Here is a 21,950-nt window from a genome sequence, read left to right as displayed (position 1 = left end):
TTGTTGTGTGCAAATAAGATTTGCTGGGCGGGTTTCATCGTCTTGGACTCAGGCAACATGCCTTAACCCATGAAGCGACAAGGATCAGTCTAGCTCACACAGCGAGTACATTCAAAAGGAAGTCTATTTTTCAGTAATGTATGATGTTGCTACATTTTCTTACCCCTATAACCAACCCCCCCCCCCCCCCCCCCCACCCTCCCCTCCGAGTTGCCCGAGGCTAATTGGTGAGAATGATAAAATTGTGAGAATCCTAAAAACTGGTACGCTTAAATTTCAGGAGGCCATTCTTTGGCATGGTCGAGGTAATTGGCGAAACAAATGTTTTCCCTGTGAGCTTTCACTGAAAGGCAACTTCGAGAGAGTAATAATTCAATTTCTTCAGATGTGGATGCAGTTTCTAAATGTGGATCAGAGAAAAAGTAGGATTGATCGAACAATGCAACTAGACAAGGTTGAGAGAACGAAGAGAAGCAGCTTGAGACTCCCCTCCCTTACCTTTTTCGCAGATCCAGGCAGTCCATTCCCCCGAAGAACATTACATACTGACTGCTATGAGAGGAACTCCAGCAAGTGCTGTTCGGGAAAAGTAAGTACCCGAGGAGAGAGGTGCATAAACAGTGCCAAAAGTAACAACATGGCACTGGGCAACCATTCAGAGGTAGATGGTGCAGTAGTACATAAGATGACAATCTTTGTAACTTGTCAGTTCCGAACCCAGTCCTGCGTATGGAGGGTACCACTTTATTTCCAGACTTCAGTGTTTAAAGAATCAGTGATTCAGTGAAAGGGTTCTATGCTTGAAAGCCACAGAACCACAATAACTTAAGAGTCGAACCTCAATGTGAAGTGGATTAAGGTGGAGCAGTACCTAAAGATGAGTGGAAGTGAAGGATGAGATTTCCTGCAAAAAAAAGATTCGGCATCTAGAAGGATGTCCATGATTGTAGGCACTAACTTGATGACCTACATATACTCTGCCTGTCCGTAGAAGATGGGGTCAGAAGCAAGATTTGTGAGGGTGTGGTGGGAGTCATCCTGCATTTAACTACAATGGGATACGTGCCTTTGTTACACATCAGATGGACAAAATGAAGACATTATTCAATCTGGTGACAAATGAGCAGTTCTAAGTACAGTTTAGTAAGCCTCCATGGTCCCATTCTAAAATGTCAATGATTTGATTAAGAAGTCCTTATAAAACATCAGTCCCTGTGCATTCTCTTTCAAGCATCTAAGAAGATAAGGTATAAGAATTCCTCTGTCTGTAGTCAGCGTGATAAAGACTGGAAAACAGGCATTTAAAAATCTACTAATTTATGGAAAGTCGCAGCGTGCCTTTCAAAGATAGGAGAAAATGCTCAATGGTGATTAAATCAAATAACAAGAAATTCTGGGCACTTAATGAAAAGGGATTCCGCAAGGAGTGTACAAGTGCTAGTTCTGTATAGAACAGTAATGTGTAGTCAACCAACATTGCTAAGATTTACAAACCTGGAGGACTTTCTGAATTAATAAAAACATTACCTGTTCCAATGATCTTATTATAACTAACGTAGCAAAATAGCAAAGCATGTTAAGGCTTCTAATGCCACTGGCTCTGATGGCTGATTCAGCAATCATCTTAAGTAGAACTTCGGCTGAGGAGCCCTCTGACATGCATCTTCTATAAAGAAATGTTATCTGGCAGAACCCTACATCTCTAGCAACACAACATAACTGAGCTGTTATTTAAAAAAAATGTGTCAAAACAGACACTATAGTCATTATCACCTTTTAGTCATGTTATCCCCCCCGGCCAAATCGTTGCCAAAATTCTTTTTTGAAGTTAAAACACTATGGGTTGACAAAAATTATTTAATTTCACCAAGTCAAATAGGCTTTAGAAAAGGACACTATTATGGACAATGCATTACCTTTAACATTCCTTGCTAGTAGTGCTCTAATTTCAGAGTGGTCTTCGACTGAATAACAGAGATTTAGTACATTAAAACTCGGAGCTCTGCACAGTTTTGTCTGTATATTATCAGAGATTTACTCTGATTCTTAAGTCTTGCCATCCTCAGTGAAGAAAGACACTCAGCACTGTAGGAAATAGTGCAATTCTGGGGTCTGCCAAGGATGCGTTCTGACCATTGTTCAACATCCGAAGGATCACAAAGCCTTCATTATCAGAGTATCTTTTACTTTTACTTTCCTTGTTAAAATGTGCTAGCTGCTCTTAAGTATGCAGATGACCTAATATTGGTCCACACTGCTGAAGGAATGCAACGTGATCTCAGTGCATTACCTCCGTATATCTAATACTTTTCTTAGGGTAAACTATGATAAAACACCAGATTATAAAATTTGGCAGCCATTGCTTCACGTTTTTTAGTTCTTAAATAATTTATGTTTCTCAATTTGACCTCTTATTGTTATTTGAATTGTTTTCGACAGTTAACTATCATTAAACCCCACATTCAAAATCAAAAACCTAATGTGTATTCTGCCCAGTGTCCTACTGAGATCTGCTATGGTGGTCATTCCTGGATTGTGCTTGTAAGAGTCTACACTTTCAAAATGACACGTTTTTACCCTTGAATCTCAAAATTGACTTTCAACATTAACAAATCCATTCATTGTCTTAAGGACCCATTTTGGAGGAGATGCTTTCTGAGCCTAATTCCATCAACTCCTCTAGAAGCCATGAGAATGAAACTTTAAATTAGCATAGAACTGTGCGCGTCCTTTTTCTGCTGAAAGATTTCAACTAATTTTAGTTGGTATTTCAGGCAGCACCTACATTTTTTTAAAGCCGCAATAAGATTGTCCTAAACACAATGCAACCTGTTTGCACCTCTTAGCAGGAAACACTCCGGAATGTAGAGATTCTGGACAATACCTTTAATGCAACCAACATGTTTAAGTAAAGATTAAGACTCTTGGTGAAGAGGCTATCTATTGGAGATGATTAATGAAACCTTGTAACACAAATTACATATTCTTTTTAATGTTCATTCAGGGCAAAACAATCTGTTCCATTATGACAATTTCGTTGTTTTTTTTTTTAATTCGGATGTATATGTTAATTAGATTAGGCCATGTTTCAATACTCAAAATACTTGTAAATGGAAAACCGAATTACCTGACATAACTTATTGGCTTCTATAAAGTAAACAAAGCTTACGTTATATTCCACTGCATGAACCTAGTGACTTTCACTGCTCCCATATTTCCTACACTTTGCGTTCGATCCGGACTCGAATATGCTTCTGCCACTTATTTTTAGATAAAAGGACACTGCACAAAGGTATAAATGTAAGGTTAGTGATAGCAACCTGACCAAGGGTACTACAATCATTGAAGACTAAAGCCTATCTCCCTAACAGGTAGTACGGCACCAAAGTTCAACCTTAGTGGATAACAAATTTGTCCCCAATTAGCATCGCCTTCCTCACATCAATGGACAGCTATTGGTACGGAAAATAAAGGAAAAACTGCCTTCTGACCGGATAAGAGCAAATGCAACACCAGAAACTCTTTAGGGCTGAGAGAATAGCAAAAATGACAACTTTCGAAACTGGCCTGCAAACAAGGGTGCAGGCAAACAGTACCTATTCCAAGCAGAGGCGAAAAATAGATCAAGTGACACCTCTCACCATAGCAATAATCAAAATAAAAGTACCACTGTCTTTCAGCCATAGTACATTTGCAAACAATTCACAATAGGTAATTGGAAGGCATTCTATGCAATAAGTTTTCCCTGGCATTAGCTGTTTGAACCGCCACTGAGAGGGAAGGAAGATTCAAACATCACCAATTATTTAGCTGTAAGCAGGCAAGCCAAAGAAGCCACCACATGGTGTTACGTTTTAAACTGTCAACGGCTGAAAATCTACATAAACGCTCAATAACAAACGTTTCTATGTAAAAGCGCCGGTTTTATGTGACCAAGGCCTAAAAAGAGTACACAAACACCAGTCTATTTGGGATTGGTGAACCCTTATTTGTAAATAGCAGATCAATTCCCCACCCCCAAAATGATATGATATGATATATATATATATATATATATATATACACATACACATACACACACACACACACACCACACATATTCAATAGGTAGGACCGGCCTACGGAAGTAGGCTACATTTTCTGGTGTATGTTTAGATTGGTTTATGAACAAACATTGTTGTTTTTGATAAACAAGTACATTTTAATGACATGTTGAGAATTTTTTTTAAAAATTGAATAGGGATTTTTCATAGCATGCATTTATTCAAATGGTTTCTCTAGGTAAAAACAAAGAAATCCCCTTCATTTTAACAGTGCCTGCCCCACCGTTAATATGAAGAAAATGTAGGACAAGCAAACAAACCTTGTCGAGCTTTAGCATGCAATTCAATAACCTCAATTTAGACAATAACAGACCACCCCAGTTCCTGTTACACAGGTCTGCGCTCCTGCTGCTGACGTGCTAAAACCGTCAAAGCTCAAATGATCTCACCTTTTTACGACAATTCGGTTAATCAGATGCCTTCTGAATGGAACTCACAATACCTTGCTTCAACTCCAAGATCACCGGAAATCTGTGCACGCTGACAGGGGCGCACCTATCATTAGTGGCAATATGTGCCAGGTGTAAAGGGCCCCACTACACCACAATGACGACTACCATTATCTACACAACAAAGCAGCAACATATCCTTGATTGGATTAGGACCTGTAACAAACTTAATACTACACTGAAAAGCAATCAACAAACATTAGGAATCGGAATCCCTTCCTCTCACGCGACAGATTATTGAGGTCGTTTGACTACCCAATTCTCCAATTTACCATCCAGACCCTACTTCTCTAAATCCGACTTACCGTGCTTTCCCGGGACGGCACGCCACTCTCTAGCTCGCATAAAGCCCGGAAGTTCTGGAGTTCAAAGTCCGGATCCACGTCCAGTGAGAAGGTGAGTTCCGAGCGGTCCCGGCGCAGGCAGAACACCGTCAGCAGCATACCGCAGCGCACAGTAAATCAACAAGGGGAATCGGAGAGCACCGTAGTCCGGTTTGGGAGAAAAGGGGCACTGACGGGAATCCTCAGGGAGGGACAGCGATGGTAGCTGCCTACAGTACTCCTCCCCTGGCCGGTTGGTGTTTATGAGTCGGCAGTGTGTCTTGCCTCTGCCAGGCGGGGAGGAGGGGGCAACCTGTTCTTGAGCAGTGCAGGTTACCGAGCTATTGAGAAAGCGAAACGGTGCAGGAGATCCGTCCACATAGCCGACGTCACAGATACAGGAAACGATGGGCTGCGCAAGCGCGTCCGGTCAACGGAAGCCGCTGTTTTCGTGTGACAGGGTAGGGCCATCTTCGATGTTTGGATACGACGTAAATCGGTTACGGGGGTGGTGACACAAGCGACTTTACGGCGACTTTAGTACAATGAAAATATTGACAGGTACAGTACAAAACACGGGGAATCAGTAATATATTTAGACTGCCCAAAAATAAGAACATGTTGGAAACAATCTCAAACTACAGGAACAATGTGTTTTAATCATGAAAACTACTTGGTTAAAGATGGCTATTGCAAAGATTATAAAGTCTTGCGAGGGTGAATCGAGGCTTTTGTTTTAATACCTTATGTCAACCCATTGAAGGGGCATTGTCTCGTTGGTCCTCCTTCTATTTTCATGCGTAGATTGGCTGTCTGTTTCTGTATATACACGGTTAGTTTACCTGCAGCATTCAAAGTCACCAAATTAATCGATCTTCGGCAGCAAGTTTGGTTAAACTAGACCAGAATAATACTTAATCCAAACCAAAATACAATTGTGTAGATTTCATGTATAAGAGAATGAGATTGTTTTTAAGGATTGGTCTGGCAATAATATTGAAGGACTCCATTTACTCCCTGGTAGAGACTACTACTACATCAGACTCCTATCCGTAAGACAGGGAGCTACTGACACTACGAGGCAGGGTGGATGCTGGAAGGTGACTCCAGACACATCCATTCTGCTGACATGGTGTTTTCTGTGGGGATGCTCTTAAGGTTGATGCAGTGGGCTATACCTTCGGAACCAGGTATTTGGGCTCCCGGGTAGCGTGCTACTCGCCGTGATGCAATTCGACGTAATGCAATTTGACGCCTCGTTAGGGGTAGTAAGCGATTTATGAATGCAATTTAATTTAATTTAATTTTCTGCACTATTACCACCTGGTGAATAACATAAGAATATTTTAATTTTATGTCACTGCCCAACATAATTGCTTCTTGCATTGAACCTTATGGGTAAGTCCCATCCAGCAGTGTCTTCTCCCAATCAACCCGATGGTCGAATCAATGTACTGCATGCTGCAAATGTGTAATAGCATAGCACAGTAACGTTTATTAATAAACAAAAAGATCCACCCAAGGAATATTGCAATCAATGAAGTTAGATCATGGGTCAAGTGTATTTCCTACATTGGTGGGAAGCACATCGTGTTTCTTAAATACCCCACAAACACCAAAAGGGCCCTTGGTGTCATGCTTCATCATAAGGGTCTTCGCAGTGCTTTAAGTGGGAAAAAAAAACTGGGGGTGCTCTAAAAGGGGCGTGGTTAATGTCTTGAAGGGGCGTGGCCTATCCGAGTAGGGGCGTGGTCTACATCAAAATAACTAGCACTGTGTGCTTAAGAAAATCATGAAGTCGCATCCAGCAAAGGATAATAAAATAGGCAAAAAGGTATATTTATTAAGTATAACCCATAAAAATACCAAACACTTTAAAAAACATGTAAAGAATATTTATATTACTTAGAAATCTATTGCAGGATTCCCCAAAACCCTCGAAGATATTCAGTGTGTTTGTTTTGCTGGGGTTTCTCACAACAATTTTCTTCAGCAGACCTTCTACCTTTTGCAAGCCAACTCTTTACATACAGCTTTGGGTCAAATGTTTCAAATGGAGGACCATTGAGTTTTATCCATAGGCATGAAGAAATGGTCTCGACAAGAAGAGAGGCCCTTGTTGGACAAGCAATTAAGTTCATTGCGCTGAAACCTCTCTCGCAATCCGCATTACTTGCTGGCAGGGTTTCCATGCAAACTACTAACTTTTTTAATGCTTCAGGGGTTTTCTTTCCACCAAAATCTTTGAAAAGTCTAAAAGCTTGTATAGTATCTCTTGCTGGCAGCTGAAATTCTGAACACAGTTTCTGGATATCTGTTTCCCCATAAAGAATGCATTCATCACCAGAAGGCAAGTTGCCTGCATCTAGCACACTGAAGCTGGCTATAAGTTCTTTCTCAGAATCAGGGGCACATCGTTTATTGATATTTACAGAAAGACTTTGGTAAAACTGATTTTGATTAAGGGCAACAGAGTTACTTCTACCATGGGAAAGAGGAACATCCTTGAATTTGCCCTCGTCCACCGCTTTCTGAGCCGCAGAAGCAAACTCCCCTGGTGAGTCCTTCATTGCTAGAAATATGCGTACTTGACTAACCAAAAGTCTGTGGGCATTAACAATTGTAATATCCCTCCTCTGTAAGGAGAGTGATAAGTCTTTGAGCTCTTGAAGTGCATCACACATTACCCCCAAATCTCTGATAAAAGAATAGGATGTAAGCTTCTTCAAGAGACCTTCATACTTACTCCGGTCTCTTATGGGTCTGGATGGGTCTTTAGAAGCATTCTCAAAATGTTTGCACAAGGCAGGGAAGCAGTTCCAAACAGCTTTCACAGATCTGTAACTGGATGCTACCCATCTAGTATCCAGCATTTTCCCTATCTTCTGAAGCTGTACACATACCTCGCTGGCGGCCAGATTTAGCTCTCTCTGGTTTTTTGGTGACATGCTGTATGTGGCATACAATGAGTCCATGAAAATCTTAAAGTGATTGACCCCTGCAACCTCATCAACTGTATCTGCCACAGCAAGTTCTAGTCTGTGAGCCAAACAGTGCCATGTCAGTACAAGATTTGGAAATTCTGATTTCAACAATGCTACTACTCCTCCTTTTTTACCAAACATTACTGCTGCTCCATCAGTACATACCGCAATCAAGATATCATGAAGCAGATTTTTTGTGAGTCCAACTTTTTCAAAGTAGCTTAGGAGAGCTGTCTTTACGCCAATAGCATTAGTTTCTGCCAGCTCCAGAAGGCCGAAATAGATGGTCACTGGGGTACTTTCATTTCCAAAAATGCCACGGAGGTAGATGATCAAGGTAGAAGCATTGCTAATAGAAGTGCTCTCATCAATTAATACTGTGATCTTTGGTTTGTGTTGTCTGATATAACAGACCAATCTTTGTTGCATTTCCAATGCAATGTGTTTTATTATTTCTGTTGCAGTCACATTGCTGTGCAAAACACGGCCCATTGCACTGCCACTCTTTGCCTGAAGGAGAATTAGATCAGGGTGGTCAGTGAAAGGGCGATCTTTTTTTGCCAAGTAGTAGGCAGTGTCAAATACCCTGCATGTGCTCTCCATATGTTTTGCATTACATTCGTGTACTGTCACCACAAATGTATTTTTCTGCTGAGCTGCAAGAATGTCCTCAGCTGCCAAGTGACCAGCGCTCGCCTTATGCTCCATAATCTTCTTCCTGAGCTGTTTCTGCCTAAAAGCTTTTCCGTCACCGGAAGGACCAACCTCGCCATCTGCCCACACTTTAGTTACGCGCATGCCTTGGGTGTTATTGTGCACTGAAAGACCTTATGATTTAGCCCGTTTACAGGAAGAGCATCCAATATTGCCTGACTTAAGGTACAACCATTTATATTCCTCCTGAAAGTAATACCACTGTTTAGTGTTCCAGCAGTCAGGGAGTTCGACAGTTTTTTTCTCTGGCACACATTGGAGTCTTTGTAAAGGTGGACTGTCCCTGTCAGACTCTTGCTGAGTTTGACTAGCCTCATCAATAGTTGGTTGTACTGGACAAGACTCCCCTGTAACTCGCTGGCGCTTCAGTGCCGGTAGGAAGTCAATCATTGAAGACTGCATAGACTTGCACTTCAGAGCAGAAGCAGATAAGCTACTAGTAGCCATGGTAAAATGTACAACTTCCTTCTTGAAGGCTGGACTGGTATATCTGAAAAAGAAAATAATTTTGCTCTGCTGGTTTCCTCTGCCGATTTTGGTTTCCAGGTGATAAGGCCTTGCGTCACGAAAATAGAATATTGAGCCTCTTATCTGCAACAAAAATTGAATAGTTTACTCCAGTGATCAACAATGTTTAATTGGAGTGCTATTTGGCAGGCAGGTGTCACTCTTCATTTTGTGCTGCTCCTGAAAGGATCTCTCATTGTACAGTGAAGTTGTAAGGTTTTCCTGATCTGGAGATCCCAAAATAAGTCTTCCCTGGGTCTCCAAAAGTCTTTAAGATGGCACTGGTACATCTGTATGTACTCTACTCCAGTCTACTTACTCCTTCGTGATTTGCATACACTGGACCTGTTCACTGCCTCACACATGGGATACCAGTGCACACTGCCTGCACAGTTCTCTCACACACATACTCCCTGCTAAGGCCCGATGTATAGTATTTTGATTTATCTAACACTTACTACCCCTGATGAGGGGTTGCATCGCTTGTTCGGCGAGTAGCATGCTACTATGAAATCCATAAAGGATTAGTGGCAAATTAGTATAGTGATATATGAAAGTAATTTGAGCGGTGGATGTGTTAGTCATTTGGATTGAGAAGGGTAGTGGAGGGATAGAATAGGGAAAAGGTATGCATTTATATAGCACTTGCTACCCCCCCGAGGAGTTGAATTGCTTTTTCGGCGAGTAGCACGCTACCCCAGAACCCATACAATACTAAACCCACAGAACAAACCCACAAAGCAAGAATAGACTACTGCAACACTGCATGGAATAAATAATATCCAGAGGCACTGCCATCATACTGCGTCACTGCATGGAATAAAGAGTACCCGTAGGCACTGCTCTCTTCCTACCTCGCTATTGGCATTGTAAATGACAATGCTTTTTATATATTTGTTTCAAAAACCAACACATTAATAAAAGGCATTGTAATCTACAATGCCAATGGCTCAAACTCTAGTAAATGCGAGACCTAATGCATTGCAAATGCTTGTTTTGAACTTTCGTTCTGACAATATAAAGGTTTTTAAAAAAAAGAAAATGTACTTTTGATGTAAACTAACGGCACCAAACATGTCACAGTACCTTGCAAATGTTTCTATACATCACCATATGAAACATATTTTAGCCAATGTAAAACAGACAATGCCAGATTAGGGAAATGTAGAAAAGGTCAAGAAGAAAAAAAACATAGACGGCTAAAATGTCCTGACTCATGCGGCTTACTTATATTGTAAAACAAAGAACTATATGATAAAAATATATATAATGGTCTAACAGTTTCTGAATGTTCTTTCCTGGCATGTGAGAAATTCAACGGTACTTACGCAAAGCATTTCTACTTCCTACCATAATTCACGAATAAACATGTTATGGTGGAAAAGAGCATGCCATCATGTCCAGTGGTGAGGCTTGGAATGAAGCTGCCTTCGATTTAGTTTCTTACGAAAGTGAATCACTATTTACAATTTGTTTGGGCTGTTAAAATTCCAGTCATGTCAGGGTACGTTCATAATGTGACGCCCCTGCACTTCGTGGGGCGTAAATACCAAATTTAAATGATCCACCCTACAAAGAAGCAAATATTACTAGGTTAATTAGGCATGCAATATCTGACTAGTTGTATCACAAAAGCAAAACATAGGAAATTCACCACAATATTTTCTTCAACAAGTTTGGCCAAATCAACCAGCAATAAAGCAAATTAATCCTGTAACAACTTCCCCTGATGCCATTTCATGAGCAAGGGCCATGCAGCACAATGTCCAGTCTGGGCCTTATGTTGTAATGCTAATTCTTTTAAACCAGGTCTTGAATGAAATTCATGGTATGGACTCATTAACAGTAAAGTGTGTGAATCCGCCTAACAACCCTGCCCGGGTGTCTCGTGAAAGCCTGTTCCTTAAAACGCTAAAGGTAGCATGTTTGTGCTGCAGGGGGTATCAGGGTACTGTATTTAAACCTTAATCTTCCATGAACTCTAAGGTGCATGTTGATGGGCGCTGACATGGTTAATTAATCCACGTGGATACTGTGTGGGTTGGTTGGGGATTGGATGTTGGCTGTTCACGTCTCAGAGGTCGTAAACAGGAAACCACAATGACGCTAACAGGGCTTCGTGTCGTGTAAGCAGATATTGCAGTGTCCTGAAGTCTATCACAGCTGCTAATTTTCCCAGGTTCATGCACGATGAGCTGTTCGTCAGTTTTTCCCCTTGAATTCTGGGACTTGTAGTAATAAGTAAGACTACAAGTCCCAAATTTCAAAGAAAAAAATCCTGGACTGGAACAGCTAATCACGCGTGGGCCTGGAAAAATCGGCAGGGCTGCTCTGTGCCTTGTAGATCGCGTTCTAGTGATGTTCCCATGGCCCAGGTATGAGCGGTAAGGTGTACCCGATTTTGGACACGTTGCTTCAATATTTGCAGTAAGTGCTCGAACGGGTTTCTGTTTTCCAGAAATGTGCTGAGACCATTTTGAAATTACATGTTTTAGTGGCCTCTTGGCCAGAAAGGTAGTGCGTTTGCTTGAATCACTTTTTCCAATGCTAAACAACATTAGCGAAGGCACTATGTCTGCATTGGCAAAGACAGAATTTTATACCCCAAACATGGTGACCAAAATGTGGTATCGAGAGAGTGTTGGTAAAGGTAGAGAAGGACTGCGGCCTCTGAATGACATTTGGTGTTTACAACCATTCATTAATAGCCATATCTTTTGAGCTGTGCCGTAAGCCACCAGACAGTTCGTTATTTGTTGAATGTCGAATCAAATCGAGAGTGACTGTTGAAGGTATTTGAAACGTTACTATCCTAAGCTTTAAAAGTGCTCTCGTAAAGCGATGCTTTTACTTTCGATATTTTCAGCAACTTTTGTGCTTTATGTTCTACCATGGCACTTGCCTTAATTTAATATGCAGGGGCACCAAGCTTGAGGTTCTAGCCCCGCGCCCACTGTCTACATTATTATTATTTTTGAAATCATCCAACCCGGGCCTCCTAGTGCCTCACATAAGCAAGGCACCTGCCTAATTTAGTAGGAGCCACATGTCTGTCGGTCACCATGCCCTTTGCACTGTGTGTGGAGCCCAGAGCGATTTGTGGGGGCATAAGTAAGTGTTTTCACGATTGAATCAGCAGGTGCGTTTTTTTCGGTATGCGTTTGCTTGAATCACTTTTTCCAATGCTAAACAACATTAGCGAAGGCACTATGTCTGCATTGGCAAAGACAGAATTTTATACCCCAAACATGGTGACCAAAATGTGGTATCGAGAGAGTGTTGGTAAAGGTAGAGAAGGACTGCGGCCTACACAGAGCAGGGCAATAAAGTAGCACATTACTGAGCTAAGCTTCTGACTCTGAAAAACTGAAATGCAAACCACTCGCTGCGCCAAAAGCCCACTATACTGCACTAACGCTTTCAAATGAGGACGCCACCCTCATTCTGTTCAATCACCATTAATCTTACCTCTTAGATACAAAACGGATTGAAGAACTTCTCATGCTCTGAGTCCTGGTCCTGGATTTGTCCCGCGCTGGCACCACCACGACGTTGCTCTCCCGCCGGAAAAAGAGAAGGGAAATCCCGAGAGAAAATGGCTCTCTTAAAGGATTTCCCTTCCTCCAACAAAGCTCACCTGGCATGACGTCATGCCGTCGTGCCGTGGACGTCAGGCCGTGACCACTGAGCTGATAGGTTCAAAACGGGTCCGGAAAAAAAAAAAATAAATAAATAAAGAACGGACTACCTTTAGTAGCCGCGAAAATAGAGCCCGATAGAGACCCGTTTCGAGGGCCTCAAAAAAAAACTGCCGGTGCTCAGACCCGGACAGACCCGGCCCACTTAAAGCCCTGGGTCTTCGCATCCCTCTACGGAATGCGGCGTGCTACTACCAACCAATACGTGGGAGCACTGATGTAATCGCTGTGTGGTGTGTGAGGGGTGGTGAGAGGTAGGATCAGGAGTGAATGGTAAGTGAATGTTAAAAAATACCTAGCACCATAGTAGTAAAAAAAATTAATAAGCCTCGGTGCCGGTATTATTAAAAAGGTGTGAGTTGGAGGTGTGTTGTATTAATGTACAAAACCTCCTGCGTGTGTCAACATTGTCACATCATACATGTGAGTAGGGTAGGGATCTGTGAACCCGTCCTGAAGAAGAAGCAGTACGCTTCGAAACATGTTGACACACGCAGGAGGTTTTGTACATTAATATAACACACCTCCAATTTGTGTATAGAACGTGAATAATAAAGGTCTATGTAACATTTATATATTAATGTGACGGGAAAAGTTAACATAAAACGTGTCCCATTGTGAGGTTACTAAATCAGAATGTGTATGTGTAAACTAATGTTTAGTTAAACGGAAAGGGTATACAGTTCCTCTGTTCGTAAAGGAGAGAGTGAAGGATACTCTCTTTGGAATTAGACTAAGTGGGGGGTAGTGTTCAATAAGCCTAAAGGGTATAGGACTGTGTGGGGTGGGGGAACCCACATTGGTGGAACTAAAACCCTCACACACCCAGCAAGCTAGGTGTCATGCTTCATCATCTGGGTTTTGCTCCTCGTCGGGTCGGCGCTGCAATTCCCGACGGGCACCCAGGGATGGGGCTCTTTGGCGGAGATCTTTTGTTCCTTGCCGAGGGTGAGTGCAGGTGAGGGCCAGGGAGGTGTAGACGTTAGTGAGTGTGGCTAAAAAGGGTCGGTTAGTCTGAATAGTAGATTTTATTTGGTCAGTAAACCGCCCTGTTAAAATGAAAAGAGAGGCGGTAGTCTTGACTAGATGGGTCAGGGACTACTCTACTCTGCTCTGGTGGTCGACATGTTTCATGCCTACAAGGTCAGGAGGATCCAGCGGCAATTCATCAGGACCAGTGATTACAACTATCTACAAAAAATGTGAGGGTGTGATACTAATTATTTACAGTGATGTAAAAACTACCCTAAGTAAGTGTCGGAATAACTAGACTCTTACATTCTGGACCGGCCTATAGAAAAGGAAAGAAGGGAACAAAACAAGCACCAGCGTACATTAAGACGCACACTTAGTCAAATTAATTCATTAAAAAGAAAAAACAGGAGCCAAAGACTCCTCATATGCATTTTTGCTAGAAAATCAATTGCGTTGCATATTGGTGATCATGCATAGGTGGATGCATGGTGCAGAAACGTGTCAGGTGATCAAATCTGGAATAAAATTTATATAAATCATTAAAACCACTCAGAATCTTACGTATAAGTGCGATGATGCTCACCTAACGTATTAGAAAGTGCCACTCCAGTCGGTACTTGGCGAGCCTCTTGGGGATGCGAACTTGCCTACTGTAGATAAGGGTACAGAGTGAAGAGGCGAGAGGCTCATGCTCGGAGAGATGCATGCTCCCTGTTCGCTATATACAAGTAGAAGGGGTGGCAAGCTAACCTTCAAGACCCGTGACAAGCGAGGGGCTAATGCTCTGATGTGATGCATGCAGCCAATTCGCTATCTCTAACCAGGACTGAAAAGCTGGCAAAACAACCCGTGGGGCCCGTGATAGGTAAGACCATGACCACGGAACGCCCCGTCACCCAGTCCCAAGCGTCTCACAGGGAGACAGGGAGGAGGCTGGGAACGGGCCGTCCCAGCAGCCGCGGGGCGCCGACCACAGAGACCGGAGGAGTCTCAGCGCATAGGTTGAATATTAAAGGAACACCATGTGACTACTCACAGTTTAGTCGCCCAAGGGTGGTGTCAAGACCTACCCCGCTCCGCCGAAACCGGGAAGTGGAGTCTGTTTCCCGGTGCTCGGTTTAAGAGTAAAGCTCGTAACGCTAGGTGGATGCTGATTGGTCACCGGACACCGGCACAGAAAATAGACAAAGGTCTAATTTCAAGGGTAAACAAGGGTGCCATCTTAGAGAGGGGTATGTCACTATGATGTAAATAGTGTGTGTGGCGTGATGAAGTCAAGGGGTCCTTCCAGATATGGGTAACCATTGACTTGTGTGACTTCTTTTACCCCATCTTCCAACAACATTAAAAAGGTCATTAAAAAACACTGGGGGATTCTGGCGACTGGAGATCTGTCTTTACCACAACCAAGGTTTGCCTTTAAGAGAACGCAAAACCTTAAAGATATTTTGATCCACACCAGACCGAAAAAAGCAGCGCAGAACACCCAGGCGACCCTGTGGGGCCTTCCACCAGTCACAGGACATTTTCCGTGTGGCAGTTGCACATCTTGTCAACAAACGATGACCGTTAAGGAATTGGTTTTATCTGACAATTTAACCTGGAAATTGAGACGTCACACGAATTGTAATTCTAAGAATTGCATTTATCTATTACAATGCCCTTGCGCTTTGTATTACATAGGGATGACGACAAGATCAATTAAGACACGCATCACAGAGCATAAAAGCAATATCAGATGCTCCAAGGAGACCACAAAATTATATTGTCATTTCAAAGATCTGCACCACACAGCAGATTCCTTGAAATGGGTTGTCCTTGAATCACATCCAGGCATGCCACCACAATCTCTTCTCAGATTGGAACAAAGATGGGTCCATAAACTGGCTTCGGATACACGTGGTCTTAATGATGATATACCATGGGGTTCTTTAACTCATTAATAATCACACGACACCTATATGTCAGTCCCTAACAGCTAGTTTTACCCAAGGGAGGAATACCATCCCATTACACTGTGAGCAAGAGGGTATATCCCTATACTCCCATGATCCCAAGGGAGGAACCTTACCCCTCAACACTGAGTGCGAGTTAATCCCATGACACCCATATTCCTCTGTAATCTCACCTTCGAGTAATATCTCATAAAGTAAGGGGCACCACCTGCTAACTAGTGACAGCAACTGGGTGATTCTATGAATACCTTGCAACACTTCTCCGGTATACACCCCCAGTTTGGAGTAACCCCTTATATATTTGCTACCAAGCACGTTTCTCCCTTGACATCATAACACTTTCCGTGAGATCCGCATCGGAGAATGATGCCCTGTAGCGCCCTGTTATTTATTAATTTCAAGGAATATCACATTACATATCTTCCCATTCAAACATGGCGCCTAAAATCGTCTTCGATGACGAGACTGCCGCCGGCAGCATCGTGTCAGTCCCTCATTCACCGATCCACCTGCAAGCCTGACGTTGCTAGCCCCAGATGATTAGTGGTCACACCAATTTGCCACAACTCTTTCATCACCCGTTTATAAGACACATTACCATATATATTGGTGTTCACGAGCCTTACTAACCAATATTGTCTGAGAAGGATTTAGTACATGATCATATTTCTTTAGCCAATGGTTACCCATATCTGGAAGGACCCCTTGACTTCATCACGCCACACACACTATTTACATCATAGTGACATACCCCTCTCTAAGATGGCACCCTTGTTTACCCTTGAAATTAGACCTTTGTCTATTTTCTGTGCCGGTGTCCGGTGACCAATCAGCATCCACCTAGCGTTACGAGCTTTACTCTTAAACCGAGCACCGGGAAACAGACTCCACTTCCCGGTTTCGGCGGAGCGGGGTAGGTCTTGACACCACCCTTGGGCGACTAAACTGTGAGTAGTCACATGGTGTTCCTTTAATATTCAACCTATGCGCTGAGACTCCTCCGGTCTCTGTGGTCGGCGCCCCGCGGCTGCTGGGACGGCCCGTTCCCAGCCTCCTCCCTGTCTCCCTGTGAGACGCTTGGGACTGGGTGACGGGGCGTTCCGTGGTCATGGTCTTACCTATCACGGGCCCCACGGGTTGTTTTGCCAGCTTTTCAGTCCTGGTTAGAGATAGCGAATTGGCTGCATGCATCACATCAGAGCATTAGCCCCTCGCTTGTCACGGGTCTTGAAGGTTAGCTTGCCACCCCTTCTACTTGTATATAGCGAACAGGGAGCATGCATCTCTCCGAGCATGAGCCTCTCGCCTCTTCACTCTGTACCCTTATCTACAGTAGGCAAGTTCGCATCCCCAAGAGGCTCGCCAAGTACCGACTGGAGTGGCACTTTCTAATACGTTAGGTGAGCATCATCGCACTTATACGTAAGATTCTGAGTGGTTTTAATGATTTATATAAATTTTATTCCAGATTTGATCACCTGACACGTTTCTGCACCATGCATCCACCTATGCATGATCACCAATATGCAACGCAATTGATTTTCTAGCAAAAATGCATATGAGGAGTCTTTGGCTCCTGTTTTTTCTTTTTAATGAATTAATTTGACTAAGTGTGCGTCTTAATGTACGCTGGTGCTTGTTTTGTTCCCTTCTTTCCTTTTCTATAGGCCGGTCCAGAATGTAAGAGTCTAGTTATTCCGACACTTACTTAGGGTAGTTTTTACATCACTGTAAATAATTAGTATCACACCCTCACATTTTTTGTAGATAGTTGTAATCACTGGTCCTGATGAATTGCCGCTGGATCCTCCTGACCTTGTAGGCATGAAACATGTCGACCACCAGAGCAGAGTAGAGTAGTCCCTGACCCATCTAGTCAAGACTACCGCCTCTCTTTTCATTTTAACAGGGCGGTTTACTGACCAAATAAAATCTACTATTCAGACTAACCGACCCTTTTTAGCCACACTCACTAACGTCTACACCTCCCTGGCCCTCACCTGCACTCACCCTCGGCAAGGAACAAAAGATCTCCGCCAAAGAGCCCCATCCCTGGGTGCCCGTCGGGAATTGCAGCGCCGACCCGACGAGGAGCAAAACCCAGATGATGAAGCATGACACCTAGCTTGCTGGGTGTGTGAGGGTTTTAGTTCCACCAATGTGGGTTCCCCCACCCCACACAGTCCTATACCCTTTAGGCTTATTGAACACTACCCCCCACTTAGTCTAATTCCAAAGAGAGTATCCTTCACTCTCTCCTTTACGAACAGAGGAACTGTATACCCTTTCCGTTTAACCAATTCAGGGCCTGTATACTGGACCTCATTAAATATAGCCCATCTGTCTTCAACGCTTTTATTCTTCCTTCATTTGATTGCGGTAAACTAATGTTTAAACATTTATACGTGTAGCAATAATCATTTTCATGTAGGTGCATTTAGAATAGGACATTCTGGTTAATAAGAAGGTCTTATGCCAGAAACATGATGACTATGTTGTTATTACTTTATGTACTGTTTCCTTTTTTTCTAACTAGGTTGGACATCCAACGACAAGCCAAGTAGGTACCACTGTTAGGGTACTATTTTTGGACACAAGTGTGTGGTAGGAAACACATCCATATTTATTGTCCTGAAGAAGTGGCATGGATCTTTTTGGACCACCAGGGGCGCTAAATATGCTGACCAGAGTTTGACCCTATCAAGGGTGCCAAACCAGACTACGAGGATACTGTAAAATCCTCCTTAATAAATACAGAACTCAGGCATGTAGATACAAGATGTTTATTCCACAGAAAGGATCCCATCCATCAACCAGCAGTCATATCTGTAACTGAACATTTACAGAACTATTGCATATACAACAATCCATGACATAGATGGGATTCTAACATGACACAGACTCTGCATCCAGCACCTAGCAACATGCTCCAGTGTGGAATACCACACATCTCCCTTCCTCAAAAGAAAACATATTTGTACAAGTAAAATCAAACAATAACATCAACAAAATCAGCAAGATAACTTGGTCTTTTAACCACTCTGGAAGATGTCCTGGGACAATTTAAATCCTTTTCCTCATCGCCCTTAGTTTGATGAGAAGAAGAACTTTCTTTAGCAGAAACCATCTCCTTGCCTTGTTTCAGCACACCACTACACACAATTACTCTATTCAAATTCCAAATACGATGGTCCTGCGATTGAATTGCATTATTGAACGTTTTGATTACCTTAATGGGTTTCATGAATTTAGATGAAGAACTTCCCAACAAACCAGGACTTTTGATCCTGACCCAATCGCCTACATTCACTTTAGTTTTCTTTACAGCATGTTTAACATCAAAGTATGCTTTTCTCAATTTTGCCTTTTCTTCCTCCACTCTTAGCATCTGTTCCCCATCACACACTCTCTCCTTTCCTTTTGATAATTCATACTTATTAACCCAATATGGTTCAACACTAGTATTGGGCACTCTACCACAAAACAACAAGAACGGAGTCTTCCCAGTTGTTGCATGTGGAGTTAATCTATACTCTTCAATCCTACCAATAACCTCTTTTCTCCAATCTATTCCCACTCCTTTAGCCAATGCAATGGTCTCTTTAATAACTTTGTTGAATCTCTCCACCATCCCATTGGCCTCCGGGTGATAAAGAGCAGAGGTCTTGTGAATAATCCCTCTAGTAGACAAAAATCGCTCCATTTCCTTAGAAACCAGTTGAATACCATTATCAGATAAAATTGACATTGGCAGGCCCTCTCTTGCAAACAAACTCTTCAAACACTCAATCACATTACTAGTATTAATCGTTGATAAAAAGAAAACCTCGGGCCACCTTGAGAACATGTCTATGACCACCAATATGTACATTTGTGATTCTTTTCCTTGAATAGGACCAACAATATCCAAAGCAATCTCTTCCCACGGTCCACTTGGACGTTTTCTCAAAATCATAGGTTGCACATGAGCACACTTATTCTTATCACTGATGGCACAAGAAACACAATCTCTTATTATTCCTTCTGTCCATTCCAGGCCACCAATAAGACATGCAAAGTCTTTCTTTACTCTTGGACAAACCTGAGTGAGCCACATGCACCAAATCAATTAACTCCTTTCTAAGGCTGGTGGGAGGTATCAATCTTGTCCCTCGAAACAACAAGTCACTATCTACAGACAACTCATTTCGTACCGGCCAAAAAAATCTTGTACCTTCTGACCCATCTTTACTAGAGCTCCACCCCTTTTTTAACAAGGATTTCACTTCACCCAGAGTCACATCACTCTCTAGTTCCTTCAGCCATCTTTCCTCGGAAATGATGTCATGATCTACTAAACAAACCATTTCATCATCCTCATCATCTTCCGCACTGTCATCCTGCACACAACAATCAGGAACCAGGCGTGAAAGAACATCTGCAACTCCGTTTTCTATCCCAGGAATATATTTTATCCCAAAACTATATTCCTGTAACCCAATTATCCATTCGGTTATTCTTCCAGAAACAAGATCTAAACCTTTCTTGCTAAATATTTCAATCAGAGGTTTATGATCCGTATGAACCTCAAAATCTAAACCCCACAAGAATTTCTTTAATTTTTTTATTGCCCAAAATACTGCTAACGCTTCCCTTTCTACGACCGAATACCGTGTTTCTGGATCCCTGAGACTTCTTGACAAAAACATGATGGTTCGCATGCCATCAGGGCCACACTGCTTCAAAACTGCCCCAAGCTCTTTCTCACTCGCATCAGTCACTAGAATTGATTTACTCGCGGGATTAAAACTTTTTAACGAAGGAGCTTGACTAAGCTTCTTCTTAATAGCCACAAACTCGTCTTGACACCGATCAGACCATAAAAACTCTTCGCCTTTACGCAATAACTGCCTCATATTTACAGTTGCTACTGCAAAACCCATCACAAACTTAGCGTAATATTCAATCATACCTAAGAATTTCATCAATTCAGTTTTGTCTGTAGGGGAACACATCTTCGTAATGGTTTCAATCAACTCTAGTTTTGGTTTCACACCTTCTCCAGAAATGTTATGACCTAGGTAATTAATAGTATTGGATTTCAACTTGCACTTCTCCACCTTAACTGTAAGATTGTATTTACACACATTCCTCAGAACTGATCTCAATCTAATGTCATGTTCCATATCATCTTTTGCAAACACCAAAATGTTATCCTGGTATACACATACCTCTGGAAGATCTTTTAACACCTTTTCCATCACACGTTGGAAAACTGAAGAAGCGGACACCAATCCAAAAGGCATTCTCCGAAATCTAAAAGTGCCAAAGGGCGTGATAAACGATGTGTAATCCCGGGATGACTCTTCTAGCTCTATTTGATGATACGCCGAAGTAAGGTCTATTGTGCTGAAAACTTTTGCCCCATCAAGCAGTGTCAACAATTCAGTAATGTTCGGCAATGGATACCTATCCACTACTACACACTTATTAAGTTGTCTCAAGTCGATGCATAGGCGAAAATTCCCATTGGGTTTGCGTGCTGCAACGACAGGAGCCAACCATTCAGATCCCTCAATTTCCTCTATGATCCCACAACTACTTAACATTTGTATTTCTTTTTTCATGTCTTCCCTCACAGAAAGTGGGACACTTCTCACTTTACAACTCACGGGAACCGCATCACCTTTTAGTTGAATCTTGTGTTGATACCCCTTTATACAGCCTAAAGTTTCCTTAAATACATTTGGAAACTCCGTCTTTAGATTGTGTATATACTTATCATCTACATCTTTATCCACAGATTGAATCCTGTCTCTTAACTGTATGGATGGACTAGCATTGGGATCAAGAAAAACTCCCAAATCGCCCTGATGAATCCAGCTAATGATGCTATCTCCACGCTTTGACACATACATTTTTCCAGATATCAATCTATCTTTATATTCTACTAAACCAGAAAAATACCCATGTAGCATAATCGGTTCCCCTCCATATGCCAAAGGGATGATATCAGGTTTCATTAACGTAATCTTGCCCTTAAGCTTAGAGTTATAAAATTCATTTGAGATGATGGTTATTTTTGCACCAGAATCAAACAGGACTCTAGTTTGTTCTCCTTCCACCAAGATATTATCATAAGGACAGGATTTGTTACTACATTTGTTTTCAACCTGCACTACAATCTGCCCACAGACATGATCTTCGGAATTGGATTCACCAAACTCCCCTTGATATATTTCAATTTCTTTCACCTTGGGTTT

At 42.2% G+C, this 21,950-nt stretch overlaps 1 protein-coding gene and 1 long non-coding RNA gene across 3 annotated transcripts in view; one reads left to right on the top strand and one right to left on the bottom strand.

Annotated features, from left to right (window-relative positions):
* Positions 1 to 21,950, bottom strand: part of LOC146868106 (uncharacterized) — a 230,857-nt gene that overhangs the window by 139,605 nt on the left and 69,302 nt on the right. The window contains exon 1 of one of the 2 annotated variants that reach the window (XM_085608950.1): positions 4,858 to 5,260. The exons of the other annotated variant lie outside the window; for it this stretch is intronic. Within the exon in view, the coding sequence (XP_085465076.1) occupies positions 4,858 to 4,995 (138 nt within the window). The 5' untranslated portion in view covers positions 4,996 to 5,260. Of the gene's footprint in view, positions 1 to 4,857; positions 5,261 to 21,950 lie in introns of those variants that run through there. 2 annotated transcript variants of the gene reach the window in all.
* The window catches only part of LOC146868107 (uncharacterized), a 30,378-nt gene continuing 13,738 nt past the window's right edge, over positions 5,311 to 21,950 (top strand). The window contains exon 1 of the long non-coding RNA XR_014962414.1: positions 5,311 to 5,436. This is a non-coding gene — a long non-coding RNA (uncharacterized LOC146868107). The remainder of the gene's footprint in view (positions 5,437 to 21,950) is intronic.

Source organism: Triturus cristatus, chromosome 1_2 (genome assembly GCF_964204655.1).
Source record: "Triturus cristatus chromosome 1_2, aTriCri1.1, whole genome shotgun sequence".
Lineage (NCBI taxonomy): Eukaryota > Metazoa > Chordata > Amphibia > Caudata > Salamandridae > Triturus > Triturus cristatus.
The sequence above is the reverse complement of the archived record's forward strand: the minus strand, read 5'-3'. Positions and strand labels throughout refer to the sequence as shown.